This window comes from Phaenicophaeus curvirostris, unplaced genomic scaffold (genome assembly GCF_032191515.1).
Source record: "Phaenicophaeus curvirostris isolate KB17595 unplaced genomic scaffold, BPBGC_Pcur_1.0 scaffold_51, whole genome shotgun sequence".
NCBI classification, from domain to species: Eukaryota; Metazoa; Chordata; class Aves; order Cuculiformes; family Cuculidae; genus Phaenicophaeus; species Phaenicophaeus curvirostris.
The window spans coordinates 366,483-380,568 of NW_027206674.1; the positions used below are offsets into that span (position 1 = coordinate 366,483).

Sequence of the window (14,086 nt, forward strand, 5' to 3'; positions counted from 1 at the left end):
GTGACGATTCTCCTCAAGGATGAGATGGAGTCTAGATGGAAGGAGGAGGGGATTCTGCTCTGGTGAGACCTCACCTGCCCTTCCCTGATTCTCCGAGTCCACAAGGCCAGGTAGGATCCACCCCACGTTCCGGAGGGAGGTGGCCAAGTAACTCTCCATCGTTTACCCACCGAGATGGTCCCGGTTGAGTGGAGAGCAACAGCTGCGATGCCCTCTCCAAGCAGGGCCAAGAGGAGGCTCTGGGGAGCACCAGCCGGACCTCGGTGCCAGGGAGGTCCTGGGTGAGGATCTCCACCGAGCTCCAGCCCAAGAAGCTCGGCAAGAAGCCCTCGGTGGCTGTAAATGCCGCTCGGCGGGCCCAGGAGGAGCAGGAAGACCAAGACGGGCCCTCAGGCTGCTCTCCACCAGCCCAACGCCCACGAGATCTGGTTGGGTTTGACGGCCACAACCTCTGCGTGGTGAGTACGGGGGCTCCATCACGATGGGGTTTGCTCTCTGACATCCTCATTGGAGATGTGGGAAGAGGGATTGAAGGCAACCCCGGGGAGTGATGATGCCACCAGCCAGAGGGAAGGGATGATGTTCAGAAAGGACCTGGACAGGCTAAGAGGTGGGACCACGCGAACCTCATGAGGTCCAAGGGTGAGGTCCTGCACGGGGGTGAGGGCACCTGGAGCCCCGTGGCTGGAGTTCTCAGCTCAGGAAGGACATGGAGCTGGTGGAGCAAATCCAGAGGAGGCCACGGAGATGGTGTGAGGGCTGGAGAACCTCCCGTGTGAGGCCCAGGCTGGGAGAGTTGGGCTCGTTCAGCCTGGAGAAGGCAGCGGGGAGACCTTAGAGCAGCTTCCACTACGGAGAGGAGCTCCAGGAAAGCTGGGGAAGGGCTCCTGATCGTGGAGAGGAGGAGAGGAACAGTTTTGAGCTGAAAGAGGGGAGATTGAGATGGGATCGTAGGAATTTTTTTACTGTTAAGGTGAGGAGACCCTGGCCCAGGTTGCCCAGAGAAGCCGTGGCCGCCCCGTCCCCGGAGAGGGGTTGAAGGCCACGTCGGACGGAGCTTGGAGAACCTCATCCAGTGGGAAGCGTCCCTGCCCGGGGGGTTGGACCTGGATGGGCTTTGAGCTCCCTTCCAAGCCAACCCTACGATCACCTAGAGCCGTTAACGGGGGAGAGGGAGCGGAACGAAGCCGTTTCCCGTGCTCCGGAGGGAAATCCAGCCTCGCGAGCCGGTTCCTCTGGCTCCGCGGGCACCAGGGGAGTTAATGGGGTGGCCGGAGGGGGGGTTAATGCGCAGCCGGGGAGGCCAATCCCTGCCTAAGGACTCCAGCGCCTCCCCCCGCGCCCGTTAGTGGTGGGTTTCCTCGAAGCCGAGGGGCTCACAAAGCGGCTTTGCCCGAGCAAATCCTCTCATAGAGGCACTCGTCCAGCGGGACGTATTTTCCCAGCTTGAGATCCAGGAAGAAGAGACGATCCGACGTCTGCTGGGGGTCGAAGCCTTCCCGCTGCAGCCGCGTCTTCTGGATCTTGAAGGTTCCTTCAAAGGAGAAAGGGAATGAAAGCGCTTGGCACGGCGAATCCTGCAAATCCTGGGCTTTCCCCTAGGAATTTGGGGTGGTGGAAGCTTCCTAAAGGTCTCAGCTCTCACATCTCCTGCCCAGGTGGGGAAAAGGACCCAGGAAAATTCCTGGGAAGTGGAAACCAGCGGCCAAAGAGAAGCTGCCTTGGACCGGAGTCCCCGGAAAGGCAAGGGATGGGGAACACGAGTGGGAGGTTCCCTCTCCTCTGGCCCTGGATCCTCACTTCCTTGCTTAAGCCTGAGCTCCAATCATGGTTTCTCCTCGTGGCCCCTTTGTCGGGACGTGATTCCACCCCGGAGCAGGCAGAAACGCTTCCAGGTCCCTTTCGAGGTGGAGATACCTGTGGTGTCAACCTGGGGCAGGAGGCGGAGGAAGACGGGCCGGGCGTAGGGCGGCAAGACCTTCTGGAGCGCCTGGTGGAGAACGTTGGGGTTGATCTTGGCCATGGGATCTGCGATTGCCGCCATTCCCGCCTTCCCCTCCACTCCTGGAAGAGAGAAGCAAAGCAGGAACCTCATGGAGTTCAACCAGGACCAAGGCAGAGCTCGGAGAGCTCCCAACTCAATGTCTCACCCGGAATCTCCACTCCGTACACGGCGACGTCCGTCTGGTTGAGGATGTGACTCAACGTTCCCTCCACCTCGGTGGTGGAGACGTTCTCTCCTCGCCAGCGGAAGGTGTCCCCGCTGCGATCTTTGAAGTACATGTAGCCGAGCTCGTCCATCACCAACACGTCTCCTGGGAGCGTAGACACCAAAGACCACCCTTCAGATCCAGGTTGCGCTCCGTGTGGCCACGTTGACTGCCCTTTCCATGAAGGAATCTTTCCCACCATCCAACCTAAACCTCCTACGCTGCAACCTGAGGCCATTCCCTCTTGGCCTGCTGCTTGGGAGAAGAGCCCAGCACCCACCTCACCACAACCTGCTCCTCCCATCCTCTCCCCGAGCCAAAGCTCCTCCTCAGCTTTCCCGAAGGTCCCTCGAATTTGTTTTCCGTCCCAGATTTAGGTCTCTGGAGACCACCGTTGTCTGAAGAACCTCGCAATCCGTACCAGAAAGGTAGGCCTGGTCCCCTTTCTGGAGCACATTGTAAGCGATCTTCTTGGTGGTGGCGCTCTCGTTGACGTAGCCGTCGAAGCGCCGCAGCGGGTCCTGCTGATTGATCTGCCCCACCAGCAATCCCGCTTCTCCTGCAGGGAAGGAGACGTCCCATCAACCCGGAGCGCGTCAGCTGCTCCGATTTTTGGAGGAAGGAATCGTAGAAGAGTTTGGGTTGGAAGGGACCTTAAAGTTCCAAGGAGCCGAGAGGGAAACCCCTCGAGCAACCAAAGCTCATCCCACGTTTCTGGGAGGAGCACGAAGCTGCCCTTGATTCATAGAATCACAGAATCACCAGGTTGGAAGAGACCCAACGGATGATGGAGTCCAACCATCCCCATCGATCACTAACCCATGTCCCTCAGCTCCTCTTCTTCTCCAGCCCCCTCCCCAGCTTCGTTGCTCTTCTCTGCACTCGCTCCAGAGCCTCCACATCCTCGTGTCCCACCAACCCCCCCAGGTCCTTCTCCTCTTCCTTCCTCCTCCTTCTCCTCCGTCTCGTGGTCCCGGCTGGTGCTCACCGGGGCGGCAGGGCACGCAGAGCCCCCTGGAATCGCGGATCAGCTCCATCGTGTCCTCGTTCACCTTCACCAAACGAATGGGATAAACGTTGGGCAAGATCCGACTGTTGAAGCCACAAGCACCGACCTTCCGAGAGAGAGAGAAAACCAAAACCCCTAGTTGAAGGCACCAGCTCCAGTTTTGCCTTGGTGCTTCCTGGGAACGTTCCCAGCTTTCCTCCCTTTCCATTGGACAGCAAATTCACTCCAAATTTCAGCTTTTTTATCCATTTTTTTGGCGTGTGCCACCCCTTCACCGCTTTTTTCGGCCGCGAGGAGCTGGAGGAAGCCAGTAGAGCTTTTCCTCCTTGGGCGCCTCTCACCTTGCCATCCAGGTTGGCGATGCTGCAGTTACATTCCGTGGCTCCGTAGAACTCTCCGATCTGCTTAATTCGGAAGCGTTTGGTGAAGTCCTCCCAGATGGTGGGTCTCAAGCCGTTTCCCACCGCCAGGCGGACGCAGTGCTGGGTTTCCGAGTCCCGCGCGGGCTGGTTGAGGAGGTACCTGCAGATTTCCCCGATATACTGAATAATCTGAAGCAGCAAACACAGAGACACGGCTCAGGCTTTAGGAGAAACCCGGAAAAAGGCGACTACGAAGCTGTGGGATGCGTCGCATCGGGGCGTTGGAGTCAGCTTCTGCCAAGTTCAAGGAGATGGAGCTGGGGGGGTGAGGCCAGGAGGCCACGGGGATGACGTGAGGGCTGGAGAACCTCCCGTCTGAGGCCAGGAGGCCACGGGGATGACGTGAGGGCTGGAGAACCTCCCGTCTGAGGCCAGGAGGCCACGGGGATGACGTGAGGGCTGGAGAACCTCCCGTCTGAGGCCAGGAGGCCACGGAGATGACGTGAGGGCTGGAGAACCTCCCGTCTGAGGCCAGGAGGCCACGGAGATGACGTGAGGGCTGGAGAACCTCCCGTCTGAGGCCAGGAGGCCACGGGGATGATGTGAGGGCTGGAGAACCTCCCGTCTGAGGCCAGGCCTGGAGAAAAGAAGGCTCCAAGGACACCTCAGAGCAGCTTCCAGCGTGGAAAGGGGCTCCAGGAAAGCTGGGGAGAAGCTCCTGATCAGGGAGGGCAGGGACAGAACGAGGAGAAGAGTTTTGAGCTAGAAGAGGGGAGATGGAGATGAGATTTTAGGGAGAAACGTTCTCCTGGGAGGGTGGGGAGGCCCTGGCCCAAGTTGTTCGGAGAAGAGGTGGCTGCTCCATCGCTGGAGGTGTCCAAGGCCAGGCTGGATGGGGCTTGGAGCCCCGGATCCAGCGGGAGGTGTCCCCAGGGCAGGGGTGGAACTGGATGGGCTCTGAGGTCCCTTCCAACCCAACCCGTTCTCTGATTCTGTGAGGTTGGTATTTCTTGCCACGAAAAAAAAGGTAAAACAGAGTCAGGAAGGAGCACGGAGAGGAACCCAAGAGTGGATGAAGATCAAGAACAGCCCTCGGGCTTTCGTGGATGCCTGGGACCTCCAGAAAGAGGAGGGGGATGAGCAACCAGCCATAAACCAAGGACTTGGCCAAGCAAACTAGAGCTGGAGCGGAGATCTCGTTCCCAGGAATGGAGATCCCGTTCCCAGCTATGGAGACCCCGTTCCAAGGACTGGAGATCCCGTTCCCAGAAGCGGAGATCCCATTCCCAGGACTGGAGACCCCGCTCCCAGGAATGCAGGTCCCATCACCAGGAATGGAGGTCCCATCACCAGGAATGGAGGTCCTGTTCCCAGGAATGGAGATCCCATTCCCAGGACTGGAGATCCCGTTCCCAGGCCTGGAGATCCCGTTCCCAGAAGCGGAGACCCCATCACCAGGACTGGAGACCCCGTTTGCAGAAGCGGAGATCCCGTTCCCAGGACTGGAGACCCCGTTCCCAGGATTGGAGACCCCGTTCCCAGGCCTGGAGATCCTGTTCCCAGAAGTGGAGACCCCGTTCCCAGGACTGGAGATCCCATCACCAGGACTGGAGATCCCGTTCCCAGGCCTGGAGATCCCGTTCCCAGCTATGGAGACCCCGTTCCCAGGACTGAAGACCCCGTTCCCAGCTATGGAGACCCCGTTCCCAGGACTGGAGATCCCATCACCAGGAATGGAGATCCTGTTCCCAGGAGCAGAGATCCCGTTACGAGGACTGGAGATCCCGTTACGAGCTATAAACGCTGCTGGTGGGGGCAGGGACAGGCGAACACCGTGGAGCAGAAGGAGCTCCTTAAATTAGAAGGTGACGTTGACACAACCACCCGTAGATGTTTATCGGGCAGGAGGATTCCTTTGCGGAGAATCCCCGGGCACTTAAATCCCAACAGAGCAGCAAGAGATCAAATCCCTTCGTGTTTCACTCACGGCAGCAGGAGAGGACGGAGGGTTTTTCCTAAAGCTCTGGCACCAGCACTTGGAAGAGGCCACGGTGCCGCGAGGAGGAATTAATTGGGGATGAATCATTAAGCAGCAAGCGGGGCATTTGGAGAGCAGCAACGAGGAGCTGGCAGAGCCCTCACCGTGCATCGATATTTCCTGCAGTCGTCCCAGAAGCGGCTGGCGGAGAACTTCTTACGGATAACCACGGTGAGGCCGTGGATTAGACACTGCCCGACTCCCATGATGTTACCTGGAGAACGAGTCGGAGAATCAGAGAATCGACAGGTTGGAAGAGACCCAACGGATCGTTGAGTCCAACCGTCCCCATCAATCACCAACCCACATCCCTCAGCACCTCGTCCACCCGGCCCTTCAACCCCTCCAGGGCAGGGGACTCAACCCCCTCCCTGTCCCAGGGCCCAGGGACCCTTTCCATGAAGAACTTCTTGATGTCCCATGCGGAGCCTCCCCTGGTGGAGCTTGAGGCCGTTCCCTCTCGGCCTGGCCCCTGGCCCTGGGGAGAAGAGCCCAGCTCCCTCCTCTCCACCAGCTCCTTGCAGGGAAAGAGCAAGGAGGTCTTCCCTCAGGCTCCTCTTCTCCAGGCTGAACCCCCCCAGGTCCCTCACCCACATCTCATAACGCTTGTTCTCCAGCCCCTTCCCCAACTCCAGACGTGCTCCAGGACCTCAATGTCCTTCTTGGAGTGAAGAACCCAAAACTGAACCCAGATGTTGAGATGCGGCCTCACCAATGGGATCCCTTCCCTGCTCCTGCTGGCCACAGCATTTCTGCTCCAAGCCCAGATGCCCTTGGCCTCCTTGGCCCCCTGGGCCCCTGCTGGCTCCTGTTCCACCAACCCCCCCAGGTCCTTCTCCTCCAGGCCCTTTCCAGCCAGACTCCTCCTAGGCTGGAGCTGCCCGGGGTCGTTGTGCCCCAAGGTCCTGCTCCAACCTCATCCCCTTGGTCTCGGCCCACGGATCCAGCCTGGTCTGATCCCTTAAGGATCTCGCTGCCGGGGCTGGCTGAAGGAGCTCAGCACCTCCACTCCACTTCCGAGGAGGACACTTACCTGCGGAATGGTAGAGCGGGAGGCAGTTGTAGAGAACGTCTTCTGGACGCATCCTGTAGGCGTAGTATCCAAAGGCAGCGATGCGGTAATACCTACGGGACCCAGAACACACCCTCAAGGCGTGAAGTTTGGGGTTTCCTGCCACCAGGAGGAGAAATTCCACGTGGCTCCTCACCTGCTGTGCACCACGATGGCAGCTTTGGGCATTCCCGTCGTTCCAGAGGTGTAGATATAGAAAAGTCGATCTGGAAGAAGGGAAAGAGGCGTCAGAGACGGTTCCCGACAACTCCGAGATGTCCCTGGGGGGTTTGGATTGGGCTTTAGCAGCTGAGGAACGGCTTCCAGATGGTGGAGTCGCAGCCTGATGGAGAATCCACACGGGATCCGGAACGGTGGATACTAGGAATGATGTTCACCAAGCTCCAAAAACCCTGGAAACCTTCCTCGTCTTTGGAGCGGATGAAACATTCCTTCCAAATCCGTGGAGAAGGAAGATCTTGACCCGTGCCTGATGGGAGGGCAGGTTCCTAGAGCTCCACCACGGAAAAACCGAATCTAAAGGAAAAGCCTCTTCCCAGTGTCTTCCAACGGAGCCTCCTCAGGGGTTTCAGAGGCGCTTAATTAACTTCTACAGTCCAAAATATGGACCGGAGGCCACACTTGGCATCGTCCGTCCCCTTTCCTGAATCCCAAACCCACTGGAACTTCTCCTCTCCACCAGCACATTCCAAAGAAAGGTTTTCCTGGCCCAGGAGGCCGTAAATGCCACGGACCGAGCGGGTGGAGCAGCCAGGACGGGCAAGCGGGGCCAAATCCCGCTTGGCCCACACACGTTCCAGCGCCTCTTCACCTGGAACTCGGTCGTTGCCTTTGGGAAGGCACCAATCTCCCTCCTTCGGGTGCCAAATCCGTTCGTCGCATAAACCTCAGGAGCCTCCAACAAGAAGAAACTCAACCCAGAGCCCCCTGGAAGCAGGATCTGGGAGGTTTTCCCCTCTCGTTTTCCTCCTTTCTTCTACCTGTGAGGCCCAAACGGGGCCGATTGAATCCCTCTGAGCTGCTTCGTTCCCTCCTTTTGCTCTCACCTTGCACCCATCCCCGCCAAGAGCTAAAAATTCACGGCTGGAATTACCATCCAAACCCTTGGCCGGGATGTGAGCCGGGGGCAACGTGGACGCGGCGCTCAGAAGAGGCTCGAGATGCCTGGTCTCAGCAGGAACGGCAGCCGGGTCGTAGTCCCCGGAGCAGAACTTCACCATGTTCTTCCCCAACATCCCGTTGACTTCGGCTACGGCTGCGAGACAAAGCGGAAAATCCCGTCGGCGTCGAAAACAACGTCAGGGTTGAGCCGTTTCCCCCCCGAGCCGAGGTGGAAGCCCACCTGGCGCCTCACCTGCGGAGAGCTCCCCTCCGAAGACGAGGCCCTTGGCGCCCGAAGCCGTCACGCAATAAACCAAGGAATCCAAGCGCAAGTTGAAGTTGATGAGAGCCGCCTCGATGCCCATTTTCGCCATCCCCAGCCAGAGGCCAACGAATTCGGGACGGCTTTCCATGAAGATGGCGACGACGTCCCCCAGGCGGAAGCCTTGCTGGTAGAAGAAGTTAGCCACGGCGTTGGAATACTCGTCCAGCCTCCGGAAGGTCCACTGCTCGCCGGTGGCCTCGTAAATGAGGGCCGCTTTGTCCGGGTGTCTTTGGACAATGTCCTGGAACATCTTGGGGATGGTGCTCTTGGCTTTCTGATGCCTCCGCAGCTCGTACTTGACTCGTAAGAGGACCGAGAGGCCGCTGCAGGGGAGAAAAGAGCAGAGAACTTCAATTCCAGAACAATTCCAAAGGAGACGGGATGTGGGAAGGATGTGGACCCTCCCTGTGGAGACCCAGGACATGCGTCCTCCTCGTTGGGACACCCAGGACATGTGTTCTCCTCGTTGGGACACCCAGGACACGTATTTCTCCTTGTTGGGGCACCCAGGACACGTGTTCTCCTCGTTGGGACACCCAGAACACATATTTCTCCTCGTGGGGACACCCAGGACACGTGTCCTCCTTGCTGGGACACCCAGAACACCTATTTCTCCTCGTTGGGACACCCAGGACACGTGTTCTCCTCATTGGGACACCCAGGACACGTATTTCTCCTTGTTGGGACACCCAGGACACTTATTTCTCCTTGTTGGGACACCCAGGACACATGTTCTCCTTGTTGGGACACCCAGGACAATTATTTCTCCTTGTTGGGACACCCAGGACACGTGTTCTCCTTGTTGGGACACCCAGGACAATTATTTCTCCTTGTTGGGACACCCAGGACACGTGTTCTCCTCATTGGGACACCCAGGACACATGTCCTCCTTGTTAGGACACTTAGAACATGTATTTCTCCTCGTTGGGACACTTAGAACACGTGTTCTCCTCGTTGGGACACCCAGGACACGTGTTCTCTCCTTGTTGGGACACCCAGGACACGTGTCGTCCTCGTTGGAACACCTAGGACACTCCCTGCCATCATCTCCCCATCCTGGGACATCTGGAGACGCCCTGGAACTTGGAATCCCTCTAGCTCTACATCAAACCGCGTCTATTTTAACACCGAACACAGCGACCGTCGCCCTCGTTCCGCGCTAGAATCCTCAGGGAACCCCTCTTCCCGTCGACAGCGAGTCCAACAAGCCCCCCAAAACCTCTTCAATTGGTTGAACTCCATCTTTTAACGCCATCTCCTTCTCTCCTAAAGAAAGGACCTGGCACCCGGGCAGGAAGCAAACGTTCTCCGCGTGGGAAGCGCCTTTCCTGCCAGGACATCTCGCAGCACCTTGGTGCCTCCCCGGGGACCCGAAACCGTTCCAACCCCCTTGGTGACCACGCAGGGCTCTGCTCCAACGGGAACCAAGCCCAGGGCTTCTCCTTTCGCTCAGCACCAGCAGGGCCAGGGAGGTTCTTCTCCCTCCGGCCTCGGCCCCTCGACTCCTGGGGTCACCAGAAGGATGTGGAGGCTCTGGAGCGAGCGCAGAGAAGAGCAACGAAGCTGGGGAGGGGGCTGGAGAAGAAGAGGAGCGGCTGAGAGAGCTGGGGGGGTTCAGCCTGGAGAAGAGGAGCCTGAGGGGAGACCTCCTTGCTCTTTCCCTGCAAGGAGCTGGTGGAGAGGAGGGAGCTGGGCTCTTCTCCCCAGGGCCAGGGGCCAGGCCGGGAGGGAACGGCCTCAAGCTCCACCAGGGGAGGCTCCGCATGGGACATCAAGAACTTCTTCATGGAAAGGGTCATTGGTCACTGGAACAGGGAGGGGGTTGAGTCCCCTGCCCTGGAGGGGTTGAAGGGCCAGGTGGACGAGGCGCTGAGGGACGTGGGTTGATGGGGATGCTTGGACTCCATGATCCAGTGGGTCTCTTCCAACCTGGTGATTCTATGGAGATGAGTGGACCATGAGCTATCGTGGATATTTAATCCCAAGAAAACCAACTGCTCCTTAAAGGAGCAAACCAGACTCCTCTCACGGGGATTTTTGTGGTCTTCCCTAATTTACATCTTTAATTAGAACCATAGAATAGCTTGGGTTGGAAGGGATCTTGAAGATCATCCATTTCCAACCCTCCTACTGGTGGCAGGGACACCTCCCAGTAGATGAGGCCACCCGAGCCCCATCCAACCGAGCTTTGAACCCCTCCTGGGATGGGGCAACCACAACTTCCCTCAGGCGATGTGTTCCAGAGCCTCATCACCCTCACGGTGAAGAAATTCTTCCTCATCCCAAGCCTAAATCTGACCCTTTCTAGTTTATCCGCATTGCCCCTTGTCCTATCGCTCCAAGTCTTTGGAGAAAGTCTCTCCTCAGCTTTCTTGGAGCCCCTTTCAGGTTCTGCTTTCAGGTTCTAGGTTTTCACTCTAAGGTCTCCTCGGAACCTTCTTATCTCCAGGCTGAACAAGCTCAACTCAGCCTGTCCTCGTACAGAAGGTTCTCCAGCCCTCGGAACATCCTCGGAGCCTCGTCTGGACCCGTTCCAACAGCTCCATCTCCTTCTTCTGGTGAGGATTCCACAACCGGACCCGATCCTCCAGCTGAGGTCTCCCCAGAGGAGGAGCAGAATCCCCTCCCTCGACCTGCCGGCCGCTCTTCTTTGGATGCGGCCCCGCTCGGAGTCTCCAAGGCAGCAGCTGGAATTTAAACCTTGGCACGGGAAGGCTGCTCCGAGCTCCAGCTACCGCGCTCCCGTTGTCCGGGAGGGAGCGACCTCCTGGCTCTCTGCCCTTGGCTATCGGCTTCTCCCTCGGATCCCGAGAGAATTCCATGAGAGGCCACCCGGGATCGGATCGCCAGGTGGGAAGACGCAAGGGTTTTTTTTCCACCCTTCGAATGTGGCGCGACGAGGGGTCGGAAGAGTCCCCGAGCGCTCTGGAGAGGACGTTTCCTATTAAAGTTTCGGAATCCCTGGAGCTCTCGTGCCAGAGAGGCCGGAGCCTCGCGGAGCGGGGAGGGTTTTGAGCTCCAGAAACGAGTTGTTGGCAGCGGCCGGGCCGAGGCGGGCTCCGAGCGGTGCCAAAGGCGGAACAGAGGAGCCTTTTCAGCGCCGAGCGGCGCTTCCTAAAACCTTTTCCAGGGCTTCATTCCACCCAGCTGGGTTCTGTCACCCGGGCCCGGGGAGGAAACGGCTCCTCAAAGCGCCCTGACGGCCCCGGCGGAGCTGGCAGTGCCAGAGCGCTCCGGCCTCCGGAATAAACCCGCGCGGGAGGCCTGAAAACCCTGGAGCTGGGGATGGCAGCGACCCAACGAGGGGAAAACGCTGCTGAGGGGCTGCGGCCGCAGCGCAGGCCGGCCAGCGAGCAGCCCCAGTCGCCCCCTGGCCCCTTCCAGGGCCCTTTCCAGCCTCGATTCTCTCCTGACCCCTTCCAGAACTCTCCTGACCCCTTCCAGGACACCCCTGGCCCCTTCCAGGACCCTTTCCAGCCTGGGTTCTCTCCTGACCCCTTCCAGAACTCTCCTGACCCCTTCCAGGACCCCCTTGGCCCCTTCCAGGACCCTTTCCAGCCTGGGTTCTCTCCTGACCCCTTCCAGAACTCCCCTGACCCCTTCCAGGACACCCCTGACCCCTTCCAGGACCCTTTCCAGCCTGGATTCTCTCCTGACCCCTTCCAGAACTCTCCCGACCCCTTCCAGGACACCCCTGGCCCCTTCCAGGACACCCCTGGCCCCTTCCAGGACCCTTTCCAGCCTGGATTCTCTCCTGACCCCTTCCAAGACCCCCCTGACCCCTTCCAGGACCCTTTCCAGCCTGGATTCTCTCCCGACCCCTTCCAGAACTCTCCTGACCCCTTCCAGGACACCCCTGACCCCTTCCAGGACCCTTTCCAGCCTGGATTCTCTCCTGACCCCTTCCAAGACCCCCCTGACCCCTTCCAGGACACCCCTGACCCCTTCCAGGACCCTTTCCAGCCTGGATTCTCTCCTGACCCATTCCAAGAGCCTCCTGACCTCTTCCAGGACCCCCTGACCCCTTCCAGGACTCTTTCCAGCCTGGATTCTCTCCTGACCCCTTCCAGGACCCCCCTGACCCCTTCCAGGACTCTTTCCAGCCTGGATTCTCTCCTGACCCCTTCCAGAACCCCCCTGACCCCTTCCAGGACTCTTTCCAGCCTGGATTCTCTCCTGACCCCTTCCAGAACCCCCCTGACCCCTTCCAGGACCCTTTCCAGCCTAGACTCTCCCCTGATCCACTTTTGGAACCCCCTCTGACCCCTTCTAGGACCCCCTGACCCTTCCACAACCCCCTCTGACACCTTCTAGAACCCCCTCTGATCCCTTCCAGAACCCCCTGAGCCTTCCAGAACCCCCTCTGACCCCTTCTAGGACCCCCCTGACCCTTCTAGGACCCCCCCGACCCCTTCTAGGACCCCCTGACCCCTTCTAGCCTGGAGTCTCCCCTAATCCCCTTCCAGAACCCCCTCTGACCCCTTCTAGGACCCCCCTGACCCTTCTAGAACCCCCCCGACCCCTTCTAGGACCCCCTGACCCCTTCTAGCCTGGAGACTCCCCTAATCCCCTTCCAGAACCCCCTCTGACCCTTTCCAGGACACCCCTGACCCTTCCAGAACCCCCCTAACTCCTTCCAGGACACCCCTGACCCTTCCAGAACCCCCCCGACCCCTTCCAGGACCCCCTGACCCTTCTAGGACCCCCCCTGACCCTTCCAGAACCCCCTCTGACCCCTTCTAGGACCCCCCTGACCCTTCCAGACCCCTCCCTGACCCCTTCTAGGTCCCCCTGACCCTTGCAGACCCCCCCCGACCCCTTCTAGGACCCCCTGGCCCTTCTAGGACCCCCCCGACCCTTCCAGAACCCCCTCTGACCCCTTCTAGGACCCCCTGACCCTTCCAGAACCCTCCTGACCCTTCCAGAACCCTCTCTGACCCTCTCTGACCCCTTCTAGGACCCCCTGACCCTTCCAGAACCCCCTCTGACCCCTTCCAGAACCCCCCCTGACCCCTTCCAGAACCCCCCAGACCCCCTCCCGGTCACATTCTCCCCCGACCCCCCTCAGCCCCCCCCCTTCCCCCTTACAAAAGGTCCCTGGGCGCCGTCCGGTAGAGGAGCCGCAGCAGCCGCCACCCGCCTCCCCCGAGGCAAACGCCGACGGTGGCGGCCAAGCTCCAGGGCCAGGGAGCCCCGAGGAGGCGCAGCAGCCCCAGGGAGCCCAGGGAGGCGGCGCACAGCCCCGCCGGGTGCATCCTGAGGGCTCCGGGCCCCGCGCGGGGGCCGCGCCGCTCCCGCCGCCCCGAGAGCCTCCGCCGCCCCGGGGCCCCGCCCGGGGCCCGCCCCCCCCGGAGCCCATTGGCTGAGGGCGGGAGACCGGGCCTCTCATTGGACGAGGTGCCTGTCAATCATCGACAAGGGGCGGGGCGAGGCTCCTTAGGCTCTGGCCTCGCCCCCCAGGGAGCCCATTGGCTGAGGGCGGGGCCTCCTTACGCCTCTCATTGGATAATATACCTGTCAATCAAACAAGGGGCGGGGTGAGCCCCCTTAGGCTCTGGCCCCGCCCCCCACGGAGCCCATTGGCTGAGGGAGGCAGCTCAGGCCTCTCATTGGATGAGGTGCCTGTCAATCACCGCAAAGGGGCGGGGCGAGGCACTGGGACCCCCAATACCAGCATCCCCAGGACCCCCTGTCACTGGGAGACCTGGTACCAGTGCCCCCAGGACCCCACGGCACTGGGACCCCCAGTACCAGCACCCCCAGGACCCCCTGTCACCGGGACCCCCAGTACCAGTGCCCCCCAGGACCTCATGGCACTGGGACCCCCAGTACCAGCACCCCCAGGACCCCCTGTCATTGGGACCCCCAGTACCAGTGCCCCCCAGGCCCCCACGACACTGGGAGCCCTGGTACCAGCATCCCCGGGAGCCCATGTACCAGTGCCCCCCAGGACCCCCTGTCACTGGAAC

At 60.1% G+C, this 14,086-nt stretch overlaps 1 protein-coding gene across 2 annotated transcripts; it reads right to left on the reverse strand.

Annotated features, from left to right (window-relative positions):
- Positions 1-948: 948 nt before the first annotated feature.
- Positions 949-13,426, reverse strand: SLC27A1 (solute carrier family 27 member 1). 2 transcript variants are annotated; one of them, XM_069881491.1, is made up of 12 exons: positions 13,206-13,426; positions 8,046-8,440; positions 7,785-7,946; positions 6,828-6,897; positions 6,653-6,744; positions 5,724-5,833; positions 3,561-3,770; positions 3,199-3,262; positions 2,632-2,769; positions 2,151-2,315; positions 1,918-2,064; positions 949-1,534 (listed from the first exon to the last, which is right to left on the reverse strand). In XM_069881491.1, exons 1-12 carry the CDS (start codon positions 13,370-13,372, stop codon positions 1,377-1,379), a joined length of 1,878 nt encoding a protein of 625 aa, XP_069737592.1. In that variant the 5' UTR covers positions 13,373-13,426; the 3' UTR covers positions 949-1,376. The 2 variants fall into 2 exon arrangements, with proteins under 2 accessions (XP_069737592.1, XP_069737591.1); XM_069881490.1 differs by having other exon boundaries at positions 3,199-3,325.
- Between the last annotated feature and the right edge of the window lie 660 nt (positions 13,427-14,086).

Coding starts and splice junctions, on each gene's coding strand:
- SLC27A1 (XM_069881490.1), bottom strand. CDS start 13,372: ATGCACCCGGCGGGGCTGTGCGCCGCCTCCCTGGGCTCCCTGGGGCTG. Junction 2,770..3,198: donor CTGCGTGCCCTGCCGCCCCG/GTGAGCACCAGC, acceptor CCTTCCCTGCAG/GAGAAGCGGGATTGCTGGTG. Junction 1,535..1,917: donor GCCCCAGGTTGACACCACAG/GTATCTCCACCT, acceptor TCTCCTTTGAAG/GAACCTTCAAGATCCAGAAG.